This window comes from Leucoraja erinacea, chromosome 33, assembly GCF_028641065.1.
Source record: "Leucoraja erinacea ecotype New England chromosome 33, Leri_hhj_1, whole genome shotgun sequence".
NCBI lineage: Eukaryota > Metazoa > Chordata > Chondrichthyes > Rajiformes > Rajidae > Leucoraja > Leucoraja erinaceus.
In genome coordinates, this window is record NC_073409.1 from 2,021,149 (window position 1) to 2,048,538 (window position 27,390).

At 43.2% G+C, this 27,390-nt stretch overlaps 1 protein-coding gene across 2 annotated transcripts in view; it reads left to right on the forward strand.

Annotated features, from left to right (window-relative positions):
* zgc:162879 (ras and EF-hand domain-containing protein) overlaps positions 1 to 26,843 on the forward strand; it is a 47,484-nt gene extending 20,641 nt beyond the window's left edge. Inside the window, exons 3-17 of one of the 2 annotated variants that reach the window (XM_055661031.1) lie at positions 1,659 to 1,749; positions 4,390 to 4,485; positions 7,965 to 8,042; positions 9,380 to 9,495; positions 10,803 to 10,871; positions 11,517 to 11,595; positions 13,379 to 13,440; positions 15,325 to 15,493; positions 16,816 to 16,935; positions 19,225 to 19,369; positions 20,392 to 20,473; positions 22,927 to 23,041; positions 24,096 to 24,215; positions 24,641 to 24,717; positions 26,391 to 26,843. In XM_055661031.1, the coding sequence (XP_055517006.1) occupies positions 1,659 to 1,749; positions 4,390 to 4,485; positions 7,965 to 8,042; positions 9,380 to 9,495; positions 10,803 to 10,871; positions 11,517 to 11,595; positions 13,379 to 13,440; positions 15,325 to 15,493; positions 16,816 to 16,935; positions 19,225 to 19,369; positions 20,392 to 20,473; positions 22,927 to 23,041; positions 24,096 to 24,215; positions 24,641 to 24,717; positions 26,391 to 26,490 (1,519 nt within the window). In that variant the 3' untranslated portion in view covers positions 26,491 to 26,843. Of the gene's footprint in view, positions 1 to 1,658; positions 1,750 to 4,389; positions 4,486 to 7,964; positions 8,043 to 9,379; positions 9,496 to 10,802; positions 10,872 to 11,516; positions 11,596 to 13,378; positions 13,441 to 15,273; positions 15,494 to 16,815; positions 16,936 to 19,224; positions 19,370 to 20,391; positions 20,474 to 22,926; positions 23,042 to 24,095; positions 24,216 to 24,640; positions 24,718 to 26,390 lie in introns of both variants that reach the window. The other variant, XM_055661030.1, reaches the window with a different exon arrangement.
* Positions 26,844 to 27,390: the final 547 nt, after the last annotated feature.

Here is a 27,390-nt window from a genome sequence, read left to right on the forward strand (position 1 = left end):
TGTGTCACCAGCTCCGATGTGGAGGGGTACAAAGGAGCGTGAACACGATTGGTGGGATATCAATTGCTGGAGGGAACAGTTGCCCTTGCATGGTGAGAGGGCCAACAGGATTTAGTTACCAGGCTCACACTGGGCAGTGTGTGTGTGTGGGGCTGGTCATTTACCCCTGTTATTTGGAGGAAGAACAATTGTGTTGAGTATGAAGTCCACTGTAAGAGATACTCGGTTCCTTTATTGATGAAAATCGCTTGGTAGATTGAATTTTAGTTTCATTTCACTCCAGTCTTAATCCATCTGCTCGAAAGACAGGAAAAGTGTGTGTTGATTTGCAATAGCGGGAGGAGGGAGGAGGGGAATTTTGTTACAACTCGCTGGGCCAGGCTGTTATATAACCCCACCGGGCACTCAATGTAAGCTTCTAAATACACAACCCGGCATCACCTTTCAAGTGACTGAAGCCACGAGGTTGTCTCGAACAGAGATGAGATTTGTAACTAGCAATGGTCGTGATTTCATGCTTCTCATGTATGTGTTTCATGTCTGGAACAATGAGGTGTTGTAAGGAGGAGGTACAACTGTGCTGGCAGACACCCCTGTCTGTGTGGGTGTAGTTATTGATGCATTTAACCTTGAGAGTGACAATGTGGATGAGCTGTGTTTACAGGGAGTGAGTGGGAGGTTCCTTAGCTGCCACTTACATTCCATCAAACTCTGCATTAAGTTTCTGGTAAAGAAGGGGAAGGTTCCCATAAAGTTGGGTTGGTGCTATGTCACCCTTCACTGCTGTAGACTTGAGACCCTTGCCATTAGTGATGTAGCGTGGAGACAGGCCTGCCAGCCCACCGAGTCCACGCCGACCAGCGATCACCCCGTACACTAGTTCCACCCTACGTACGACGGGCAATTTACAATTTTACCGTGGCCAATTAACCTACAAACCTGCACGTCTTTGGAGTGTGGGAGGAAACCGGAGCACCCTGGAGAAAACCCACGTGGTCACAGGGAGAACGTGCAAAGTCTGTACAGACAGCACCCGTAGTCGGGTTTGAATCGGGTCTCTGGTGCTGTGAGCCAGCAACTCTACCGCTGAGCCACTGTGCCGCCCGCATAGTGACAACATAAATGGTGATATGATAGAGTGGATGTGGAAAGAATGTTTCCACTGGTGGGAGAGTCTAGGACCAGAGGTCACAGCCTCAGAATTAAAGGGCGCTCTTTTAGAAAGGAGGTGAGGAGGAACTTCTTTATTCACAGTGTAGTTAATCTGTGGAACTCATTGCCACAGAGGGCTGTGGAGGCCAAGTCAGTGGAGATTTTTAAGATAGAGATAGACGAATTCTTGATTAGAACGGGTGTCAAGGGTTATGGGGAGAGGCAGGAAAATGGGTTTAGGAGGCAGAGATCAGCCAAGATTGAATGGCGGTGTAATGGGGCCGAATGGCCTAATTTTACTATAACTGGTGAATACATTGTGTAATAGTTTGCTGAGCTTCTTCCGGCAATAATTCAACACTTTGATTGTGCATAACATCACAACTATTTTCGCCATGCAAACAATTATTCAAAGACAGGGTTGGTTAGAGGAGCAGTAGCAGGGTGCAGGTTGTTGTAACTTGTCCGTAAATAGTAATACACGGCAAACAATGATCTCATTGTAGGACGGAGGCAACAGCTGAAGTACGTCTGTCCGAAATGGAAGAAGACCTGCAACAGCAGACTATTAAACTGGAGCAGAAAATCCGAGACGAGGTGAGGTGCAAATGTTGGGGATTGCAGCACGAACATTGAATCAATAAAATAAAAAAATGTAAAAATTAAAAAAAATTAAATTAAAAAAAGAATTAAAAATAGATTAAAATGTAAGAATATTGGTCATTGAATTCTCCAATTTTTGGTAATCTTTAAATAACCCTCTCTCTCTCCCCTGTGTCCACCTCAACTCCCATCTAAGACACAAATTGCTGGAGTAACTCAGCGGGACAGGCAGCATGTCTGACGAGAAGGAATGGGTGATGTTTCGGGTTGAGACCCTTCTTCAGACTTAGAGTCAAGAGAAAGAGAAATGAGAGGTGATGTAGAGAGATATAGAACAAATGAATGAAAGATATGCAAAAAAAATAACAATGATGAAGGAAACATGTCATTGTTAGCTGTTTGTTAAGTGAGAATCAGTTCAGACATTGTGACTATCTTCGGTTTAAACTAGCATCTGCAGTTCCTTCCTACACATTTCAACTCCCATCTATTTCTTCCCTCTTGCTTCTCCCCCCTACCCCAAAAAACCTTGCTACTTTCCTCAAAATTGCTGTGTATTACTTCACAATCAGTAACTGTTCAAACCCTTCACACACCTTCTGCTCTTATCTCTGGTCTTTGTACCACCACCCGTCACCCGTGTCCACCTAATACCTGCCATGATTTGACCTGCATCTCCCCTTTCCCAGCTTTATTCACCTCCCCCCCCCCACCAACACTACAATCAGTCTGAAGAAAGATCTTAACCCAAAACATCACCATCCATGTGCCATCCTCTCACCAACGAGAGTGCGGTTTTCCTCACCTCCCATCTACCTCATCTATGCCTTTCATTAACAAGTTTCACGGGTACCTGCCGTTAGCGCCACGAGTCGCTAAGTTGCGTCCACTAGTTCCGACGTTCCCGCTACGATAATTGTACGTGGTTACCACGAGTTAAATTTGTTTTAAACTCGGGGTACCTCGTGGGTCAATTTGCACCGTGAGACGGGGGTTTAAGTTTCAATGAGGTCCCCCTCTCAACTTTCTAAACTCCAGTGAGTACAGGCCCAGCGCTGGCAATAATACTGGCGATAATCATCCTGTCGGGCAGCATCTGAGGAGAGATGCTGTTTATTTTGACTGATCAAGTATGAAGTGACTTTGATTTCTGGTTGTTGGTGGGCCAATTTGGCATTAACAAAATCAATGCCATGTAAATATTGGATAAAAATACTTCCTTTGTAATGAAACAATTAGCGTTTAGTGGAGAGGAGAGTGAGTCAGAACGCAAATATTTATCACTCTCTATCTCAAACTTAGCTTTGCAACCCGCCTAGTTTCACGTCACTCTTGTATCGTTTAGAAATACAGCATGGAAACAGGCCCTTCGGCCCATTGAGTCCACACCGACCATCGATCACCTGTTCATATTAGTTCTATGTAATCCCACTTTCTCATCCACTCCCTACACATTAGAGTCAATTTACCGAGGTTGATTAACCGACAAAAAGCGCAAGTATTTGGGATGTGGGGAGGACCCGGAGCAGGTCGCAGGGGGAACGTGCAAACTCCACACCGAGGTCAAGATCGAACCCGGGTCTCAAGTGCTGCGACCGGCAGCTCTACCACTTGGTTCAACAGGGCGGCACAATGGCGCAGCGGTAGAGTTGCTGCCTCACAGCGCCAGAGACCCGGGTTCCATCCAGACCACGGGTGCTGTACGTGCAGAGTTTTCCACCCCCACTCCAAAGACGTACAAGTTTCATGGTTAATTGGCTTTGGTAAAAATTGTAAATTCTCCCTCATGTGTAGGAAAGTGCTAGTGTACAGGATGGTCGCTGGTTGGCATGGACTCGGTGGGACGAAGGGCCTGTTTCCATGCTGTATCTCTAAACTAGACTAATCATGTAGTTTAGAGATACAGCACAGAAACGGTCCCTTTGACCCACCGAGACCGCTCTGGCCAGCGATGTTCGCACATTAACACTACCCTACACACACTATGGACAATTTAACATTGATACCAAGCCAATTAACCTATGTCTTTGGAATGTGGGAGGAAACCCGCGATCTTGGAGATCTTGGAGAAAATCCACGATCTTGGAGAAAACCCACTCAGGTCAAGGGGAGAACGTACAGACAAGCACCCGCAATCGGGATTAAACCTGCATCTCTGCCTCTGTAAAGGGCCTGTCCCACTTACGCGATTTTTTCGGCGACTGCCAGCACCCGTCATAGTCGCAGCAGGTCGCCGAAAAATGTAAAAATGTTGAAAATCCAGCAGCGACCAGCAAAAGGTACGACTCTATGGGCGACTATTCACGACCAAACAGGCATCACCCCGCGACATGTCGCATGTATGGCCGTGAGTAGTCGCCCAAAGAGTCGTACCTTTATCTGGTCGCCGCTGCATTTTCAACATGTTGAAAATTTTCGGCGACCTGCTGCGACTATGACGGGTGCCGGCAAGTCGCCGAAAAAATCGCGTAAGTGGGACAGGCCCTTTAGGCATTGACTGTACTGCTGCGCCACCCTGATGCCTAATAGTGTTTTAAAAAAAAATCTAATATACCGGTGAAGTGTCCCAACAACAAAATGCTTGTCCGGTCCCTGGAGATGAAAGCTCACTGTATGCATGTGATTAACTTGCAGGAGCAGCAGAGACTCGAAGCCAAAGCAGCAGAAATGGAGAAACGTCACGAGGCGGAGCGTGCGGATCTACAGGTGGTGATTGACCGGATGAAAAAGGTGCTTCAACCCTTCGCCATCCAAAGAATGGCCTTAAGCTGTCAATTGGTCTTGTATTTAAGAAGGAACTGCAGATGCTGGAAAATCGAAGGTAGACAAAAATGCTGGAGAAACACAGCGGGTGCAGCAGCATCTATGGAGCGAGGGAAATAGGCAACATTTCGGGATGAAACCCTTTGTTGGCAGAGGTGCATTGTGCAGCAATTCTTGCAGCCTACCCAGTGCTAGACCCAAGATAAGACCCAGAGCAGTAAAAAACACAGTGGGGCATCCATCTTGTTCAAACTTCAAACTGGAAGAGAAACTTTATTTACACACTTGCTCACACATCAATTACAGTACCTCTCATTGGCTGTCAATAACAGCACCTCTCTTTGGCTGTTATCATTGTCAGTTACTATTGGCTGCTATCATTGTCAGTCATTCACCACCTGCACCAAGATTGTCTGAGTAACAATACAACATTAAGATTAACTTATTTACAATTGAGAGCATATTTTTCATATATGTCAACACCCTTGAAGGAAATAGGCAACGTTTCGGGCCGAAACCCGGAAGCGTTTCGGCCCAAAACGTTGCCTATTTCCTTCGCTTCATAGATGCTGCTGCACCCGCTGAGTTTGTCCAGCATTTTTTGTCTACCTCCAATTGGTTTTATATTCCTTTACCAAACAATGTATCCAGCAACATTTCATTCCTTTTTAAACTTGCTCTCCGTGATTTTAGAATTTTTATCTGTTAAGGCAGGACTAAAGGAAGAGGCGTGGACTAAAATAATCTTCTTTCAGAATGGATTCATATCAAAATGTAATTTTTGTGCTCAGAGCGATGCCTGGATTAGGGGGTTCAGATAGAGAGTGAGGTTGGACAGATTTGGATTGCTTTTTCTGGAATGCCATAGTTTGAGGGCAGATTTGATAGAAGTATATAAAATGATGAGAGACATTGATAGGGTAGACAGTGGAGAATTTTTTCCCATGATGTAGGAATCCAATATCAGACATCATAGCTTTAAGGTGAGATGGGGCAACGTTTAGGGTGAGGGAGGGGGGACAAAGGAGGTCCTACTGCAGTTGTACACGGCCCTGGTGAGACCACACCTGGCATATTGGTCTCCTAATTTGAGGAAGGGCATTCTTGCTATTGAGGGAGTGCATTGTAGGTTCACCAGGTTAAGTCCTGGACATATGATGAAAGAATGGAAATTAGGACGAGAGGGGATCTTATAGAAACGTGTACATTTCTTAAACGATTGGACAGGCTAGATGCAGTACAAAATGTTCCCGATGTTGGGGGAAGTCCAGAACCAGGGTCTCACAATTTCTCACAATGCATCTCACAATTTCGATAGTTGTTGTCTAAATTAAATCTAAACTAAATTAAATCTGCTCTGTTTTTCAATGTTGCCGTTGTGTTTGTTGATTGCATCTGCGTTGAGGTCTTGTTTTGGTGTAGAGTAACATATACCGAATGGTTTTCACAGTACAGTGGGCTTTGCAATTGTATATCGAACAATACAGCACAGGAACAGGCCCTTCGGCCCACCATATCTGTGCTGAATGTGATGCCAAATTAAACTAATCTCTTCTGCCTGCACGTGACCCATATCGATTGTAGTCGCGTTCAAATGACAAAGATTCAGATTCAGATTCAGATTCAATTCTAATTGTCATTGTCAGTGTACAGTACAGAGACAATGAAATGCATTTAGCATCTCCCTGGACAAAGCCAAGATTGTGGTTCTTTCCACCGTAAAATTCTACATTAGACAATAGACAATAGGTGCAGGAGTAGGCCATTCGGCTCTTCGAGCCAGCATCGCCATTCACTGTGATCATGGCTGATCATCCCCAATCAGTACCCCGTTCCTGCCTTCACCCCATATCCCCTGACTCCGCTATCTTTCAGGGCCCTACCTATCTCTTGAAAGTATCCAGAGAACCGGCCTCCACCACCCTCTGAGGCAGAGAATTCCACAGACTCGCCACTCTCTGTGAGAAAAAGTGTTTCCTCGTCTCCGTTCTAAATGGCTTACCCCTTATTCTTAAACTGTGGGCCTGGTTCTGGACTCCCCCAACATCGGGAACATGTTTCCTGCCTCTAGCGTGTCCAAACCCTTAACAATCTTATATGTTTCAATAAGATGCCCTCTCATCCTTCTAACCTCCAGAGTATACAAGCCCAGCCGCTTCATTCTCTCAGAATATGACAGTCCCCTCTAAATTCCAGTGTATACAAGCCCAGTATTCTTTCAACGTATGACAGTCCCGCCATCCCGGGAATTAACCTTGTAAACCTACGCTGCACTCCCTCAATAGCAAGAATGTCCTTCCTCAAATTAGGAGACCAAAACTGCACACGATACTCCAGGTATTGATGAACCCCTGATGAAATAATAAATGTACACAAGGACAATCTTTGCTGAAAGTCTGTACCAATTGGAATCATGGATCCAGGATAGGTTTAGGGTGTGGAACAATGATGACTCAAGTTTCCAGCATTATCTCCTGCACTTTGCCTTGTTCCTTACTCACCGCTCCACACCCAATAACTCCACAGCAACATCACATTCCTCATCATCACCCAACCCTGACTAACTACGTTCCACAGATGTTATTTCTGCATCTGAAGAGAACTTTCTTTACCAATCGTTGCTTGGGCATTAGCAGGTGTAATCCGTACTCTGCTCTGGATTTTACACTTTAAGTGGAAAGTAAAGGATTGGCAAAGAGTGAAATGGACTTCTGCTGGAAAGGTACCGAGCATAAAAGACTCATGTCGAGACCAGAGATGGTGGAATTGAACTGTAGTGCAGAGAAATCTAATAGATTACTACAATTCTTGTGTGTATGTTTGATAATGTAATGAGCAGTCTTGTTTAATCTGATGGGTGCCTTGTTAAAAATAATTAAAATTCAGGAAGCAAGCGCCGAATTTAAAGTGTAACGTTATACAGCTTGTTTGATCTGCCATGAATAATTGATAGATTGGTAGATGCTAAAGCCTTTTGTTGCTGGTGACAAAAAGTGCTGGAGAAACTACTCAGCGGGTGAGGCAGCTTTTAAAGGCTGTAAAAGCATGTCAAACAGTAATTGCTTAAGGGCCTGTCCCACGTGGATTAAGGGCCTGACTTGGAGATTTTTTTCGGCGACTGCCGGCATCATCAACTGATGTATCAGGTCACCGAAAAGTACGCGGCGTGATGACATATGACACGTGCGGTGTTTTTTCAAGTGTCGCAACATTTTTTGTCGCCGCTGGATTGTGAAATGTTCAGAGAAGGAAAGTGGCGACATTTGCTGAGTCGTGGCATGTCGAGTCAGAAACGTCGCCTATTCCTTCAGGAAGCAAGCGCCTAATTCTCCATAGATGCTGCCTCACCCGCTGAGTTTCTCCAGCACTTTTTGTCTACCCTCGATTGTTCCAGCATCAGCATCTGCAATTCTTCCTTGAACACTTTTGTTGCTGTGTTCCTTTAGCTTAATGAAGACCTGTGGAACTCCAATTCTAAAGGAGATGTCTCAGCATTGAAGGAACAATTGGATGAATTGACCCAGGTAAGTGTATTTTTTTCAACAATTAATTAATTTAGTTAATTAGTGCAAAGCTTTTATTGCGTGCTAACCAGTCAGCGGAAAGGCAATACATGATTACAATATTATTACAATACATGATGTCAATCGAGCCATCCAAAATGATTACAATCGATAAAATCCAGATGATCAGAGAGTGGCCCTGACCTATTATCTACCTTGTTGAAGACCCTGGGACTATATTTTATCGGGCTTTATCATGCGCTAAATGTTATTCCCACTATCCTGTATCTGTCCACTGTGGATGGCTTGATTGTGAGCATGACCAGTCTTTTTGCTGACTGGACAGCTCACAACAAAAAAGTTTTAATTGTATTTTGGGGACACATGCAAATGAAAATCTAAACTAATTCCTTGCACTTCTGCAGGGTTTGAATCGTTGCCTGATTTAAATTGGAGACTGTTCTATTGCGGTAGTGTTAATATTCTGTTGTCTTGGAAAAACCTGTGGATTTCTAAAGTTCCTTAAGGGTCTGTCCCACCTGAGTGATTTTTTTCGGCGACTTGCCGGCACCCGTCACAGTCGCAGCAGGTCGCCGAAAATTTTCAACATGTTGAAAATCCAGAGGCGACCAGAAAAAGGTACGACTCTTTGGGCGACTACTCACGACCATACAGGTGACATGTTGCGGGGTGACATGTCTCTTGTATGGAATAATGAATGATAAGTGGTGAAAGTACACACAAATGTGCTTTTGCTTTGTTTCCACTCCATTGCTGCTGTCCCTGAAGAAGCTGTTTTATACTGCAGAATAATTAAAAAAAAACTATTTGATTAGCAGTACAAATATTTAGAGCTTGTATTTGGTAGGAAACCAAAATAATTAAATCCAAAATAAACTTGGCTTCTCCGGATTCATAATTAGCAGTAAAGCGGATCGAACAGATTGCACCAGATTTGTGTTCACATTTGTAATACTACAGGGAGGGAAGCAGAGAAGATAGACACAAGATGCTGGAGTAACTCAGCGGGTCAGGCAGCATCTCTGGAGAGAGGGAAAGGGTGAGGTTTTGGGTTGAAACCCTTCTTCAGACTGGTTTTGAGTCTAAAGACGGTTCAAGACCCGACCGGAAACGTCACTCATTCCTTCTCTCCAGACATGCTGCTTGTCCCGCTGAGTTACTCCAGCATCTTGTGTCTATCCTGCAATGTATATATTTATTTACTTGAATAAAGTCTATTTTGATTTTTGTTTTTAAATGTTGAAGATGGAGGTGTTTGATAAGGAGACCATGTGACTGAGCAGTAGTGGACAGTTAGCGGCGCTTGGTTCTATAACTGTGTATTTGTTCTTCGGTAGGAAAACGAGCACTTGCGGAGTTCCTTTCTGAAGAGCCAGACGGGCATTTCCATTCTCGAAGCCTCGTTGGACAAAGTCAAAAATGAACTTTCTGATCATCACTTTGAGCGGAGTCGGTAAATAAATAATTCAGACATTAAATCCATTCTGCAACTTTTGTTGTTGTTTTTATTTTTGCATCTGTCCATTATATACATTCTGGAATGTTCACAAGTTCTAGTAGTAAAGTTAGGCCATTTGGCCCATCGAGTCTATTCTATCATTCAATCATGACTGATCTCTGCCCCCTAATCCCATTTCCTGCCTTCTCCCCATAACCCTTGACACCCTTTCTAATCAGAAATTTCACTGCATTAAAAATATCCACAGACTTGGCCTCCACAGCCCCCTGTGGCAATGAGTTCCACAGATGGACTACCCTCTGACTAAAGAAGTTCCTCCATACCTCCTTTCTAAAGGAGCGCTCTTTAATTCTAAGGCTGGAAACATCCTTTCCATATACACTATATCTTCGAGTTGATTGATGCGTGCTCACTTGAGGTGCCTGTTTCCGTGATATGTCCTCAAAGACCACATCCGCCTTCAGCTCACCCCCTCCATGGCACACCGGTCAACTGAGGAGCACCTTCAGCAACAGACTTGGTTCCACCAATTTGCAGCACAGAACACCACAGGAGATGCTTCTTCCCTGTGGCTATCAAACTGTACAACTCCTCCATCTTCTGTCAGACTGACTCCCACCCCCTCCTTCCCCAATCTTTGCACATCCCCAATCCTTTCCACTCATCACTTGTGTTTTATGATTATTGGCAGATCAATTTCCCTCCAGGGATAAATAAAAGTTCTATTGTATTGTTGTCAAATGCCTCTCCATGCTTGCAGTCTATCCCTTCACACCGTGCTATCAGTCACCTGTTTAAATGCCATCCCTTGTCAGAGCCTATTGAGCTGCTTGAGGCATCTTGCAGCATCAAAGACATTGTGTATATTGTTGTACAGAGTTTCCGTTTGTACTTGCTTTTGGAGAAAGGATAAGTGCGCAATGCCAAAACAACTTATTTCTAGTGACCTACTGGCAATATCCTTGGAGAAAGCTCTTGTTTCTGTAACTTGAGTATAATTGTGGGCTGGGTTAGAGTTGCTGACTCAGCCCCAACTACGGGTGCAGTCTGTACAGAGTTTGTACATTCTCCTCATGACAGCGTGGGTTTTCTCCGAGATTTTCGGTTTCCTCCCACACTCCAAAGACGTACAGGTATGTTGGTTAATTGACTTGGTGTATGTGTAAATTGTCCCTAGTGTGTGCAGGATAGTGTTACTGAGCAGGGATCGCTGGTCGGTGAGGACTCGGTGGGCAGAAGGGCCTGTTTCCGCGCTGTATCTCTAAACTATTTTTTTTTCCTTTAATATCTTCCCAAACCAGGACAAAAGAAGTTATAAAGAAACTAGCAGAAGAGAACGACGTCTCCACAAATCAGATACGGATGCTTCAGTGAGTCTTTACTCTTTCTTCAAATCTAATTTCAACTTAGAAAAGTGCATGTGTTATAAATTCACGTCTCGGATATAGAGGGGATCTTATAGAAACATATAAAATTCTTAAGTGATTGGACAAGCTAGATGCAGGAAAAATGTTACCCATGTTGGGCAAGTCCAGAACCAGGGGTCACAGTTTAAGAATAAGGGGTAGGCCATTTAGGACAGAGATGAGGAAAAACATTTTCACCCAGAGACTTGTGAATCTGTGGCATTCTCTGCCACAGAAGGCAGTGGAGGCCAATTCACTGGATGTTTCAAGAGGGAGTTAGATATAGCTCTTCGGGCTAACGGAATCAAGGTATATGGGGAGAAAGCAGGAGCGGGGTACTGATTTGCGGATGATCAGTCATGATCATATTGAATGGTAGTGCTGGTTCAAAGGGCCGAATGGCTTACTTACTGCACCTATTTTCCATGTTTCAAAAAAAGGAAAATGCTGTAAAAACTGGGCAGAATATGAAGGTTGTTTTGATTTGGTGACATTTAGATTTGACATAAATGTTAGTTGCTGTTATTGGATTTCTTCCCCAAAGGGTTTTTAGACTCATTTAGGTTGTTGTTGATGTTCCTTTATTCACCGTCCCTTCTATTTCCTTAGAGAAGCTAATAAGGCCCTTTACGATAGCAACAATGGATTAAGAAGTACTTTGGAAAATAATCACAACACAAATAAAAAGGTAAGTTTCTAAAGTTAAATCCTTTGGGGAAATTGACTGTTTCTAGGTAGTAAATATCACTACTGTAACAAATGATTCTCTTTCTGATATCGCAGAGCCCTTCCAACAAGGCAAGTCAGAAATATGATGAAGCCAAATTTCCACCTGCCTGGTAGTGTCAGTTCAGAAACTGAACATTAATATTACTTCAGTCTGAAGAAGGGTTTCGGCCCATTTCCTTCGCTCCATAGATGCTGCTGCACCCGCTGAGTTTCTCCAACAATTTTGTGTACCTTCGATCTTCCAGCATCTGCAGTTCCTTCTTGAACACATTAATATTACTTCTGTTGTAACCAGTTTAGTTTAGAGATACTGCACGGAAATAGGCCCTTCGGCCCACCGTGTCTGCACCGACCAGCGATCCCCGCACGTTAACACTACCCTACACACACTAGGGATGATTTACATTGATACCAAGCCAATTAACCTACGAACCTGTACGTCTTTGGAGTGTGGGAGGGAACTGGAGATCCCGGAGAAAACCCACGCAGGTCACAGGGAGAACGTACAAACTCTGCACAGACAGCACCCGTAGTCAGGATCGAACCAGGGTCTCTGCCGCTGTGACCCAGTAACTCTACCGCTGCGCCACCGTGACATCCCTGGAAGATTAAATACTTTTATAATCTTTAAATATAATTTAAATACATTAAATATCTTGTAATTAAATACAAATTTGATTGAGTATATCAGAATCCCTGGGGTGGTTTTTTTTTGGTCTGCAGCGAACCTTAAGTTTATCCATTAATATGATCATTTTCTTGTGATGTGACCATCGCTAGTGAGAAATAATTAATTTGCCTTTCCCAACCTACACTGGCAAAGGAAGTGGTGAGATGGTACATTGGACACTGCAGCTTAGTTTATTGTCACGTGTACCGAGGTACAGTGAAAAGCTTCTGTTGTGTGTCATTTACATGATAAGGTATCTTCAGATAATATAGGGCCATTAGATCACTCTAACTTCAAGTAGCCCCGGCATTCCCTCTCTCTCTCTATCCCTCCCCCACCAAAGTCACACCAGCTTCTCGTTTTCACCCAACAAACAGCTAACAATGGCCCATTTCCTTTATCAGTGTTACTTTTTTGCATATCTTTCATTTGTTCTTTATCTTTCTGTGTCATCGCCTATATCTCTCGTTTCCCTTGTCCCAAACTAGTCTGAAGAAGGGTCTCGGCCCGAAATGTCACCCATTCCTTCTCTCCAGAGATGCTGCCTGTCCCGCTGAGTTACTCCAGCTTTTTGTGTCTGTCTTCGGTTTGAACCAGCATCTGCAGCTCCTCCCTACACAGATAATCTTAGTCCTTGGCTGTTGGGAGTTTCAGGATTTTGTTCTTGAGGTTCTCTGCAGACCAACGATCACCCCGTACACTAGTTGTTTGAGAAGGAACTGCGGATGCTGGAAAATTGAACGTAGACAAAAATGCTGGAGAAACTCAGTGGGTGCAGCAGCATCTATGGAGCGAAAGAAATAGCTGCCTCACCCGCTGAGACAGCTAAAATGGTGTAAAAACACAGAGCATATGGTTAGACAGGGGCAATGCAAAGCCTGGATTGTGTATTTTGAGTGTTATCATTGATCTGAACCACTGATTTTGTTGGCAGATGTTAAGCTGTTCAGTCATTAGAATATTGATGAAAAAGGGTCTGTGCAGCCTGGAATTAAAGAATTATTGTCACTGCCCGAGTTTTGGAAAGTGATATTTGCAGTGTTTACTAATGGACTGTTTCTCTTGTCTCCAGCATTCCATAGTTGAACCAGAGGTGAAAGAATCAAATGGATTGGACACAATGAATTACAACAGGTATGCAAAATAAAATATTGGACATGTGGACAATAGAAAGAAAATGCTTCAACCAGCATGGGGTCTGTCGGCAATACTAGTTCAAATGCTTAATGATCTTGGTATTTGCCTGGTTTCACAATCACAATAGAGTCAGAGTCATAGTCGGACCAACATGCCAAATCTACACTAGTCCCATCTCCCTGCATTGGGCCCATATCCCTCTAAACCTACCCTTTTCATGTACATGTCTAAATGTTTCTTAAATGTTATGATAGAACCTGTATTAACTACCTCTTCTGGCAGCTCATTCCATACACCCATCAGCCTCTGTGCGAAATAGTTGTACCTCAGGTTCCTATTGATCCTCCCCTTCCCCCCCCCCCACCAAAAAAACCGATGGCCTCTGGTTCTTAATTTCCCATACTCTGGGTAAAAGACCTTGTACATTTATCCCATCTATTCCTCTCATCTTGTACACGTTTGGTCTGTAAAAGACGATGGAAACCACTGGAAAAAGTGAATACAAAGTTCTCAAATTTCTAGGAATTCAAATACCTAGGAGTCGATATCACCAACAAGTTCTGGACCACCCCTATTGAAGCAACGACCGAGAAAGCACACCAACGTCTCTGCTTCTTTAGAAGGCTTAGGAGGGTTGGCATGTCCCCTACAACTCTCACCAACTTCTACAGATGCACCATAGAAAGCATTTTTATCAGGATGCATCACAGCTTGGTTTGGGAACAGCTCCGCCCAGACCACAGAAACCAACCCTCCCATCCATTGACTCCATTTATACCTCACACTTCCTCGGCAAGGCCAGCAGCATCATCAAGGATGAGTCGCATCCTGGCCACTCCCTCTTCACCCCTCTCCCAAAAGGTATAGAAGTGTGAAAACGAACCCCACCAGATTCAGGGACAGTTTCTTCCCAGGTACACAAAATTGCTGGAGAAACTCAGTGGGTGCAGCAGCATCTATGGTGCGAAGGAAATAGGTGACGTTTCGGGCCGAAACCCCATCAGTCTGAAGAAGGGTTTCAGCCCGAAACGTCGCCTATTTCCTTCGCTCCATAGATGCTGCTGCACCCGCTGAGTTTCTCCAGCAATTTTGTGTACCTTCGATCTTCCAGCATCTGCCGTTCCTTCTTGAACACAGTTTCTTCCCGGCTGTTATCAGGCAACTGAAGCATCCTACCACAACCAGAGACCAGTGCTGAACTACTATCTACCTCTTTGATGACCCATGTCTCTATATACTGTAAATTGATCGATTGTAATCATGTATTTGTGTTTCTGCTAACTGGATAGCACGCACCAAAAAGCTTTTCACTGCCTCAGTAAACATGACGAAAAAACTAAACTGAACCCTGTATAAAGTGTTGTAAATGATTTAAACAAGGTAGGTGTGGAGAGATCCATCTAGGTTGTGAGGAGATATTAGTCACTGGTTGGTTTAGCAGCCTATTGCTACAGGAAGTAAATATTTTGACTATGTAGCATTATAAGATTGTTGGTGGCACAGTGACGCAGCGGTAGAGTTGCTGCCTTACAGCGCCAGAGACCCAGGTTCAATCCTGACCACGGGTGCTGTGTGTGCGGAGTTTGTACGTTCTCACTGTGACTGCGTCGATTTTCTGCGGGTGCTCCCACACTCACAAGACACACAGGTTTGTAGGTTGTTTTGGCTTCGGTAAAATTAGCAAAATGTCCCCAATGTGTGTAGGATAGTTCTAGTGTACGGGGTGATGGCAGGTCAGCGTGGACTCGCTGTATCTCTAAAGTAAAAGTCCGGGTTAATTGGACTGAATAACCTGTTTCTGTGCTGTGTATTCTGTGTAATTCCTTGTAGCTTGGCCAATGGTGATGCTGACCCCATGATTTTGAATAACGATGTATCCAGGCGCAGAATCTCGGCAGTAGCAAACTGGGCCCACCGATACCTCGATAGCGGTGTGTCTACGATCCAGGATGTGGCCGATTATTCCTCAGATGAATATGACAGTGAGCGCAGTGATGATTCCCTTGAAACGATGCACTACAGTTACTCGTACGTGGCCTCCGATGCAGAGGTGAGTGGACCTGGTCTGAGGCTTTAACTTCTAGACCGCAAGTGACTGACAATGGTTGATGGAATGATGCTGATGATACTCTATTGTCACTTGTACCCACTGTATGGACAGTGAAATTATTTGTTTTACACAAAATCCAGTACGATCCTGCATTCACACCCAAGGTAACGTCGCAACAGTGATCACCAGCAACATGCTCTCTGCCTGGTCTCTCTCTGATAAGAACACGCACAGTGCTTCACTGTTTATGTTTAGTTTGGAGAGACAGCACTAAACAGGCGAAACGGGTCCGCACATTAACACTATCCTACACACACGAGGAACAATTTTTTTGTTTTTACATTTATACCAAGCCAATTTATAGAACTGCTAGCTTACAGCGCTAGAGTCCAGGGTTCGATCCTGGCCATGGGTGCTGTCTGTATGGAGTTTTTATTTTCTCTCCGTGACCACGTGGGATATCTCCATGGTGGGTGGGCGGTACAGGCCTGCAATCCTGGCATTGCCATGGCACACCGGGAGATTCCCAAAACGCAGTTTTGACCATCATCTGTCTCCTTCCACCTCCTCCGCTAAGGACTCCTGCTGGTGTGATCCTGCTAGTCCACATTCCTTTCTACAAACTGCCATAGAAATCTGACAACCGACCCTAGCAACTCCAAACCAGAAAATGAAGGTGGTGCACTGGTTCTGTAATGCAGTCAGCAACGTGAGGTGCAGTCACAATCAGCTTGTGTTTGATTGCAGAATAACCCACAATGAGAGCGAGCTCGAGAATGTACATTTCCACATAGACTGAATGAATGGTGAGAGACAGGAATGTATAACATGTACAACCCCAATTAAAAAGATAATCCACTCGGAGTCCAATCATTCATCTGTATTGTGTTGTGGTTCACAATGAAATGTTGAAATTTTGAAGGTATTGTTTTTGGTTTCTGATCCCTGAAACCTAATCTGACCATTGGTTTACTTGCTGTACTTTGTGTTAAGTGAATACTTTGTCTTTTTTCCAGCAGAGAGGATTCTAAAACTAAAGGACATGGGCTTAAGATGAGAAGGGAGAGATTTAAGATAAACCTTGGGAGTAACTTTCACGCGGAGAGTAGTCTTATCTGGAATGTGTGTGAGTGTGTGTGTACCTTGGTAGATGTGACATTAATAAACTAAATTAAATTGGTGAAAATTTTTAAATGTCAGAGATTATTGGGGAATTTTAAGTTTTTCATTTACACGCAGTGTACATTAATGGACGATTCACCCCCTCATGGTTTGTGTTGGTGAATAGCAGTGAATTTGTTGGCTGGCTGTGTTTCTTTCAGACGCCAGAGGTGAGGACGGAGGTGGAGGGAGTAGCTGGAAGCTGGAAACCCTCGAGACCCGTCAGTCGCTGCAGTTCCACCGCATCTTCCCGGAGACGCCTTCCTGCATTCACACCCAAGGTAACGTCGCAACAGTGATCACCAGCAACATGCTCTCTGCCCTGTCTCTCTCCGATAAGAACACTCACAGTGCTTCACTGTTTATGTTTAGTTTGGAGAGACAGCACTAAAACAGGCCAAACGGGTCAGCACATTAACACTATCCTACACACACGAGGAACATTTTTTTTTGTTTTTACATTTATACCAAGTCAATTTGCCTACATACTTGTACGTCTTTGGAGTGTGGGAGGAAACCGAAGATCTCGGAGAAAACCCACGCAATCATGTACAAACTCCGTACAGACAGCACCAGTAGTCAGGATTGAACCCGGGTCTCCGGTGCTGCATGCACTGTAAGGCAGCAACTCTACCGCTGCGCCACTTCAAGCCCTCTCACTGGGTGGGAGTTGAAGAGGGAGTGAGATGAGAGAAGGATGATAAGAGTTGACTACACTATTATCCTCCATGGTTTCAGCTCCTTAGATTGACATAGGTCTTGCAAAGGCATCTCATTGCTCGCCCAGAATCTCCTTTCAGATTCAGATTCAGTTTCAATTTTAATTGTCATTGTCAGTGTACAGTACAGAGACAACGAAATGCATTGTCTTTGCGAAGGCAGGCATGTTTGTTTCTTTGGTTTTAGTTACTATGCTCTGTCTATACTATCATATACTGCAAAGGAAATGTTTTTACACACTGTTTCTCCTAAAAGCAACATTTAAAGCTGAAAAAATATGGGATTACTTACATGGAATTTAAAGTGCAAGTTTTATAGACTGTTTAGCTCTACATAAAAAAACAAAGTTCTGGAGTAACTCAGCGGGTCAAGCAATATCTCTGGAGAACGTGGATAGGTGACGTTTCAGGTCGGGACCCTTCTTCAGACTCTCTCAATGGGATAGTGCAATTAAATTGCCTTTAAATTTTGATATCCTCAAGCCAGCTGTAATTTGATTAATACAATTGAGACACACTAATGCAACGCAGCAGTTTTAGTGCTTCGACTGCCACTTCTGATTAACTTTTTCTGGAATTACTAGATGATTTTAAAAAAATTATGCAGAGCCATTTGCTAAATTGTGTGGTTAATTGCTGAACTGGCAAATGTGAAAAATTGTGGATGTTTTAATTAAACCTGATGCCCTTGAATACGCAACAAGTAGACAAAAGTGCTGGAGAAACTCAGCGGGTGCAGCAGCATGTATGGAGCGAAGGAAATGGGCAACGTTTCGGGCCGAAACGCTTCTGGGTTTCGGCCCGAAACGTTGCCTATTTCCTTCGCTCCATAGATGCTGCTGCACCCGCTGAGTTTCTCCAGCACTTTTGTCTACCTTCGATTTTCCAGCATCTGCAGTTGCTTCTTAAACAAGTAGATTTTGCTGTTTCTCCAAAATGTTAGGCAACTGATAACAATGAACTATTCTCCCAATGGAATGGGAGCACCCGGAGAAAACCCACGTGGTCACAGGGAGAACGTACAAACTCCATACAGACAGCACCCGTAGTCAGGATTGAAGCCAGGTCTCTGGCGCTGTGAGGCAGCAACTCTACTGCTGCACCACCCTAGGCACAGATCTGGCTATGGGTGAATAACAGAGCTGTTTGGGGTAGTTCACTGAGATGGTGACAACGATATTTTCTATAAACAGAATGCCATCTTTGCAGGAATGGCCAGGCTTTCCACAGGGTCACAAAATAGGTGGATCACCATAATCCACTGACCATTAGTTCATCTCTGGACCACTACACAGCAAATTTTAGCTGGTGAATGTCTAAGGTCTCCATTTCTGGCGTGAGGTTGTTTGCATTGTTATTAATTTTTTTTAAACTGAAACGATATGCGCATTTTTAACCATTTCTGAAGTTGGTTAAACAGTTACACACTTTGCAATAAGTCAAGTCAAGTTTATTCGTCACATACACACACGAGATGTGCAGTGAAATGAAAAGTGGCAATGCTCGCGGACTTTGTACAAACAAACAACAAACTACAAACAGAATGGAACAGAATCACATATTCTTTTACATATTACATATTGTGGGAGAAATTCCATTTAAAATTCCATTTGGAATATTTTGGAGGACCAAGAAACCAAGAAAGGAAAAAGGAAAAAAACTTCCCCCCACCCCGAAATCAGTCTGAGTAAGGGTCCCAACCCAAGACATCACCTATCCATGTTCTCCAGTGATGCTGCCTGACCTACTGAGTTACTCCAGCATCCTGTGTATATCTATGGTATAAACCAGCATCTGCAGTTTTTTTCATTACATTATGTACATTCTTAATCATGTTTTTAATGTTTTCAGACGACAGGCTTTGTGGGATATGACTTCCGAGGAGATGGACCACTCTACAGACTTGTCCTTGCAGGAGATGCGGGGTCGGGCAAATCCAGCTTCCTGCTGCGTTTGTGTATGAACGAATTTAAAGGACACATTCAGACCACGTTGGGTGAGCTGACTGTCCCTTGCTGCCCGGCCCTGTATCTTTAATGAATGTGATCTCATGGGAAGCTGGAGTAACTCAGCGGGACAGACAGCATCTCTGGAGAGAAGGAATGGGTGGTGTTTCTGGTCGAGACCCTTCTTCAGTCAGGGGAATCAAGGGAAGGGGAAACGAGAGATATACTGTAGTAGATGATGTAGAGACACAAAGAACAATGAATGAAAGATATGCAAAAAGTAATGATGATAAAGGAAACGTCATTGTTAGCTGTTCGTTCGATGAAAATTAGATCTCTTGGGAAGTTTGATTATTTTCAACCTGTTAACTGGGAAGGACTGTTGGTGCAGCGGTAGAGCTACTGCCTCACAGTGCCAAAGATCGGGGTTTGATCCTGAATACGGGTGCGGTCTGTAGGGAGTTTGTACGTTCACCCTGTGACCACGTGGGTTTTCTCCGAGATCTTCGGTTTCCTTCCACACACCAAAGACGTACAGGTATGTAGGTTAATTGGCTTGGTGTAAATGTAAAACTTGTCGCTAGGATAGTGTTAATGTGCGGGGATCGCTGGTCGATCCATTCCATTCCCCAGCACTTTGTATTTACTGAAGATTTCAGCATCTTCAGTGCTGCATTGCTTCAGCCAGCTGTGGAGGCCAAGTCATTGGGTATTTTTAAAGTGGAGATTGACTGTTTTTGATGGGCCGGCCCTTGATCACCCGTTCATACTAGATCTGTATTATCCCACTCTCTCATCCACTCCCTACACACTAGGGGCACTATACAGAAGCCAATAAATCTGTAAACCCCCATTTCTTTGGGATGTGGGAGGAAACCGGAGCACCCGGAGAAAACCCACGGGGTCACAGAGAGAACGTGCAAACTCTGCACAGACAGCACCCGTAGTCAGGATTGAACAAAGAATTTGCGTTCCCCTGTATGCTGGGTCATGTTAATGAGTGTAGATTTATTTAACCATGGTTATTCTTTCAAAAGTTCCGATCCAAGTGAAACTTGTCATCTGTTTCTAGGAGTTGACTTCCAAATGAAGAAGCTACTGGTTGATGGAGAAAGTGCCACGTTACAGATCTGGGATACTGCCGGTCAGGAGAGGTACGGCAGACTGTGTGAAACGAGGATATATTTGTTTCTCTATTTGAATGAAGTCATTGTTTAGATCAGACTCCAAAACAATGCACCACTGAAAATCACCTTTAGTTTAGGATGTATTTTATCATCAAGAGTACCGAGGTACAGTGATAAGCTTTTTGTTATCCAGTCAACGGAAAGGCTATACGTGATTACAATCAAGCCATCCACAGTGTAGAGATACAGTATAAAGGGAATAACATTTAGTGCAAGATAAAGTCCGATTAAAATGGTCAGAGGGTCTCCAATAAGGTAGATGGTAGCTCAGCGCCTCGCTCTAGTTGTTGATAGGATGGTTCAGATGCTTGATAATAACAGCTGGGATGAAACTGTCTCTGAATCTGGAGGTGTGCATTTTCACACTTCTGTACCTTTTCCCTGATGGGAGAAGTGGGAGTGATCGGGGTGAGACTGGTCCTCGATGATGCTGGTAGCCTAGCTGAGGCAGTGTGAAGTGTAGATGGATTGTACCTGGCCTTGTACTTTATTCTGACAAGGTTTTGAAATATCAGTGTCATAATATTAGCTATGTGAAAAATGAGGATGTAACCAGTTAAAAGGCTAATGTTTAGTTTAGAGATACAACATGGTCTTTTGAGCCCAGCGAACCGACGCTGATCATTGATCGCCCGTTCACACTAGTTCTATGTTATCCCACTTTCTCATCCACTCCCTGCACACTAGGGGGCAATTTACAGAAGCCAATTAACCTACAATTCCACACAGCTATGGGATAGAAACATAGAGAATAGGTGCAGGAGTAGGCCATTCGGCCCTTCGAGCTGCACCGCCATTCAATATGATCATGGCTGATCATCCGAATCAATATCTCATACCTGCCTTCTCTCCATACCCCCTGATAACTTTAGCCACAAGGGCCACATCTAACTCCCTCTTAAATATAGCCAATTAACTGGCCTCAACTACCTTCTGTGGCAGAGAATTTCACAGATTCACCACTCTCTGTGTAAAAAAAATGATTTTCTCATCTCGGTCCTAAAAGGCTTCCCTCTTATCCTTAAACTGTGTCCCCTTGTTCTGGACTTCTGGATGTAGGAGGAACCCAGAGCACCCGGAGAAAACCCTCGTGGTCACAGGGAGAACGTGCAAACTCTGTACAGACAGCACCCGTGGTCAGGATCGAACTCGAGTCTCTGACACCGTGAGGCAGCAACACTACCCCTGCGCCACCGTGCTACCTTACCCGCTTTATTATAAGCTTTAACTATATAGTTAAATATAAAAACTTTAAATTAAAATAATAGAAATTAATAATACTAAAATCTTAAACTATATAATTTATTTTTTGGCCATGTGAAAAGTGAAGATGTTGAAGGGTTAATGCAGGAAAAAAATTGAGATACATGAAGTTTCACATTTTTGTGTAGACATACAGAAAATAATACTTTGAAGGTGAAATCTGTCCAATAATATTAATATATTAGACACAAAAATCTGGAGTAACTCAGCGGGACGGGCAGCATCTCTGGATAGAAGTAATGGGTGACGTTTCAGGTCGAGACCCTTCTCCAGTCTCGTCCCGAAACGTCACCCATTACCTGCTTTAGACCAGCATCTGCAGTTCCTTATTACACAATATTAATGTATTAGAATATATACCGTCCCAAGATTTAACTTGGCCCTTGTGATTTCGAGGGAGCAATGATTTAAAGCCCAGACCGGTAAAGATGAATTTGATAAATTTGTAATCCATACCCTATTGTAAACAAAACCTGTCCAACAGATGTCTGATTGTTCTAAATATTGTTGGCTGGCACCTCTGTCTAACATGAGGGATAATGAGGGTGTGATTCATATTTCACTCTGTACAATATCCTGGTGCAGTACGAATGATGGCCCTCCCACTGTAGAATCGTTCATTTAATTGGGCTGAGGAGATGGGTTATACGTGATAGGAGCAGAATTAGGCCATTCGGCCCATCAAGTCTCCTCCCCCATTCAATCATGGCTGATCTATATCTCCCTCCTAACCCCATAACACCTGGCACCCATACTAATCAAGAATTTATCTCTGCCTTAAGAATATCCATCAACTGTTTCAATGGCAAAGAATTCCACAGATTAACCACCCTCTGACTAAAGAAATGAGTGGATTTGAAGGCACACCTGGGACAATTTTCACATCCACATTTCAGCATAGCATTATGCCTAGTTAAACTCGCCTTCATTGCGTAAAATGCTCTGAATGTTGACCTGGGATTGGACCACCTTGCTGTAGAACATTTTCTAAATGGATGTAAAGTCAAGCCGCATCTTTGTAATCAATTTTTACTCAACTCCTCAAACCTGGTTGTTTGTTTTGATCTGTGTTGAACGTGCAGCACCCACTCTGTATTGTGTTCCTGTTCACACCCTTATCAATGATGCACCTTCCTCCTTCTCATCTCCACCCCTAGGTTTCGCAGCATTGCAAAGTCTTATTTCCGAAAAGCTCACGGTGTGTTACTGCTGTATGATGTGACTTCAGAGATCAGTTTCTTGAATGTCCGGGAATGGATCGATGAAATTAAGGTACAATTCAAACTGCTTGTCTGTGCTTTTCATTCTGCTTGAAACGTCTTCACATTTTTATCATGCTGTATTTTTTGTACCCCATTCACATCGTGTGAGGACAAATCTCTTGCCAAGTGGATAACAGTATCGTTGGTGTCCTGGTCAACACTCACCTCTCATTGACATCTTCTGGGGTTGTTTGATCGACCTCTATAGGGTGTTCAGACTCAATTGTATGTCAATCTCTGTCTTTCTGCAACTTCTGTGGTACTGCAAAGCCTTACTTCAGCATTACCAGATCCTAAACAGTAAAGGGCACAGAGTGCTGGAGTATCTCAGTGGATCAGGCAGCATCTCTGGAGAATGGGGACTGAAGAAGGGTTTCAACCCAAAACATCCATGTTCTCCAGAGGTGCTGCCTAACCAGTTGATGCACTGCAGCATTTTGTGCCCTTTTGTGGATTAACCAGCATTTGCAGTTCTTTGTCTCTCCAAAACAGTAAACTTTGTTAATATATCTGGCATATTCGGGACTTTAGTGCCAGTCTGGCAGTTTTTCTGAAATATTGAATATTAGCCCTATCAGTGACCCAACACACTCTTAATTCACTTTTGCTGAAAAATAGATCAGCTAATATGGAATGGCGGAGTAGCCTCGATTGGCTGAATGGCCTAATTCTGCTCCTATGTCTTGTGGTCTTATATGCAGAACTATTGAGGGGCAGATAGGGTAAAAAGCAATCATTTCTCCACTAGAGGTGTCCAAAACAAAAGGCCCTGTGTTTGGAGTAGGTTCAGGTTCTCTGACAGCAGTCAACTAATATTTCTACGAGCATTGAATTGTGAAGCCAAAGAAGGCTGTGAACCTGTTAGTGATGCATGGATTAGTATGGTTAAGACTTGATGGGTGGCAAGGACGTGATGGGCTGAAGGGCCTGTTTCCGCTCTGTTTCTCTAAAGTAAAGACAGTAGATGCCCGTTCCCCAGGTGTCTGTCATTTGCATTTTGATGTACAATATTGCTAAATCAACTTTTGCTAAGTAAAACAATAACAAAATACTATCCTTTTCAGAATTCGACTGATGGTCCGATACCAATCATTTTAATTGGAAATAAAATTGATTTAAGAAACGAGAGGCCTCAAGCACAGCGAGGTGCTGTATTGACTGCCCATGGAGAGAAGCTAGCTATGGTATGAATTGTCCTACACTTTTTACATGCATTTAATTTCTCATTATTCTTTTTAATAATTATGCAAAATTAAATAGTACAATTTCTCTTTAATGCAGATTAGGTAGATATAACCACTCTATTCCTAAGCGAAATATCTTTCTAAAGAGCAGATGTTATATATTTTTAATGCTTTCATGATGATTGAATGTTCTATCATTTTGTTCTGGATTTGCATATTCTGGTTTAATTCATTATAGATGGTACATGGATGGGTTTAAAGGGATATAGGGGAAATGTGGGCAGGTAGGACTAGTGTAGGTCGGTGTGGGCAAGTTGGACAGAGGGGCTGTTTCCACGCTGTATTAATCTCTGTGACTCCCTATATTAGGATGATGCACTGTGTAGAACAATACAGAGTTAATTCTGTGCCTCACTTTTCTCTAGACATATAATGCTCTGTTTTGTGAAACAAGTGCAAAGGACGGGACCAATGTGGTAGAAGCAGTTCTGCACCTCGCCAGGTAAGGTGGTTTTCAACTTGGCACATATCTGCAGTGTACTTTAGCAGCAATATACAGTGTAACTGCTGCAAATTTGTGCACAGTGAATCCATTATTTTTCATTTTGGAAAATTCTTTATTTGGCATTTGATCAGTGGCATGAGGCTCCACCTAATGCATTAGGGCAGCACTGTTGCACAGCTGGTACAGCTGCTGCCTTATACTGCCAGAGACTCGGGTTCAATCCTCAGTCGCTGTCTGTGTGGAGCTTGCACGTTCTCCCTGCAACCATGTGGATTTTGCACTAGTTTCCTCTTGCATCCCAAAGACGTGCGGGTTTATAGGTTAATTATGCCACTGGTGTGTAGGGATGAGAAAGTACGATAACACAGAACGGGTGTGAATAGATGATCAGTGAGCCAAAGGGCTTGTTTCCAAGTTGTATCTTTAAACCAAATCATATACATTGACTATTGGAGAAAGAGTCACCGTTGAGTAACTGTGTTGAATGAGAGAGAAATGTTGATCTAGGTATAGAAGTTTATTTGTCAAATTTTGTGCTGTATTTATGTGTGTGTTCCTGCACTGGGATAATGCGATCCCGTGTACTAATTGTTGCTTTGCCAAAAGAGATTTGAAAACCCTGAAGAAATAGCCAAAGCTACACATTACGCCGTGGACATGTGCACTGAGCAATGTTGTGCAGTTTCACTGGGGAAAGTCTTGATGCCTGCTCAACAAGCCATTATTCAAGAATGAGCCATGTTGATTAATGATACCAACCTTAAATGAAATGGAAGGGGTTCGATATTAGACAGTTTTGTGATACTCCTATTCTCTAGAGCAAAATGGGAATCCTGGATGTTTAACATGTAACCAATAGTTAGGAAGGCTGAGATGTGGAAGAAATTAATGCAATCTAGATTAATTTGGAGTTGGAAGTTGCTCCCAATTTCCTAAAAAAATATATTTTGCATATGTCTTTCCTGAGACCCAGGTAACTTTTTTTATTGCAAGATAAAAAACAAAGATGGACACTTTCTGGGTGGGAAACAATAGGAAAAATGGTAAGGTAGACACACAATGCTAGAGTAACTCAGTGGGAGAAGCAGCATCTCTGGATAGAAGGAATAGGTGACGTTTCGGATCGAGGCTCTTCTTCAGACTGAGTCGGGGGAGAGGGAGACACAGATAAGGAAGGGTAAGGTGTGAAAACGAGACACCAAAAGAGATGCAGATCAAGGAAAATGTAGAATAGATCATTGTTAGCTGGGAAAAGGTGACAACGAAGCAAAGAGAGATAACATTTGATCGGGGACAGTCAGGCGTGTCACAGAACTAGGAAGGGGGAGGGATGGAGTTATTAAACAGTGGTGCTGGCTCGAAGGGCCGAATGGCCTCCTCCTGCACCCATTTTCTATCCAAGCAGTAGTATGTCAAATTTTAATCCAGCCCTTGTGACAAGCCAGATGGACTTAGTTGAAGGACCTTCCTTCGGGCCAAAGGGAAATGGACTTCAGCATGCCTTGGAATAGAAGATCCATCAACTAATCTTGTTCCATTTTGTTCCCTCCCTCCAACTAAAGTGCCAGTCCACACCAAACCATTTCAATTCTAGAAATCTGGTCTCCAGTGAGGTTGGTTGGATATATCTGCACAATCTGTTACATAATACCATTTCTTTCCCATCGCAGAGAAGCGAAAAAGAATGCAAGCCTCAGGAAAAGTGAACCGGCGATGCAACTACTACCAACTGATGGGAAAAAAATGATGAATAATTGCTGTAAAATGTAGAGCTAAGCCTTGGTGAATTGCAGTCTTTCACTAGCCTTGGGCTATGCTTGGGATTTGTAATGCAAAAAAAAATTTTTTTTGCAAACCTTTACTCTCATTTGAGAGCATCTTGATTTTATGGCCAATATGTTTGGCAAATAATGTATATTTGTGGGTAGCAGGTTTATAAATGTACATATTTAAGCAGAAGCACACTTATTTTCTATTTTGTGATGGCATTGTATGAATATAAAATCTGACACTCTAAATGTAAAAAGTAAACTAGTTTTGTAAAATGAAGGAATGTTTGAAAGGGCATGAACTGTTCAAAGCAAGCTGTCTGATTTTAATCTGAAATAAAACTGATTACAATATATGAATTTAATGTTTAATTCAACTGTTTCCACCAGCTGGCAACGAGTGTTGAAATGGGTTTGAGTTACTCGAGTTTTTAAAAAAAAAATAGCTCCAAGAGTGGTAGCATCTCTCGGCAAACAATATCTTTTAATCTGAAATCTATATAACTAAAAGTCTCATCTTGACCACTTCCTGTCTATGCTGTTAATTGATTTTAGAAAAAACGCTACCGTACATCGCTATGATTTTTGGCCATCTTACTCACAGTCCTCCTCTGCTGCAGCAGCCCCAAGGGTTTTTCCGATCGCTGAAAAATAAAAAAAGTTATGAATGTTTAAAAATTGTTGAAATCAGCTGATTGGTCCTCTCGCCTGCCAATCACCATGATGGAGGTAAACCCCGGATGCTTGGACGTGAACCACTCACCCTGGAAGATTGCGAGTGAGAGGCCACAACTGTGAATCTAAGCCGTGAGTCAACTGAACAGTGAGTCTGCAATGTACTTGCAATAAATGATTTGTTAGCCCTAAATGAAAATGCAATGAGTTGTTTGGCCTGTCCTGT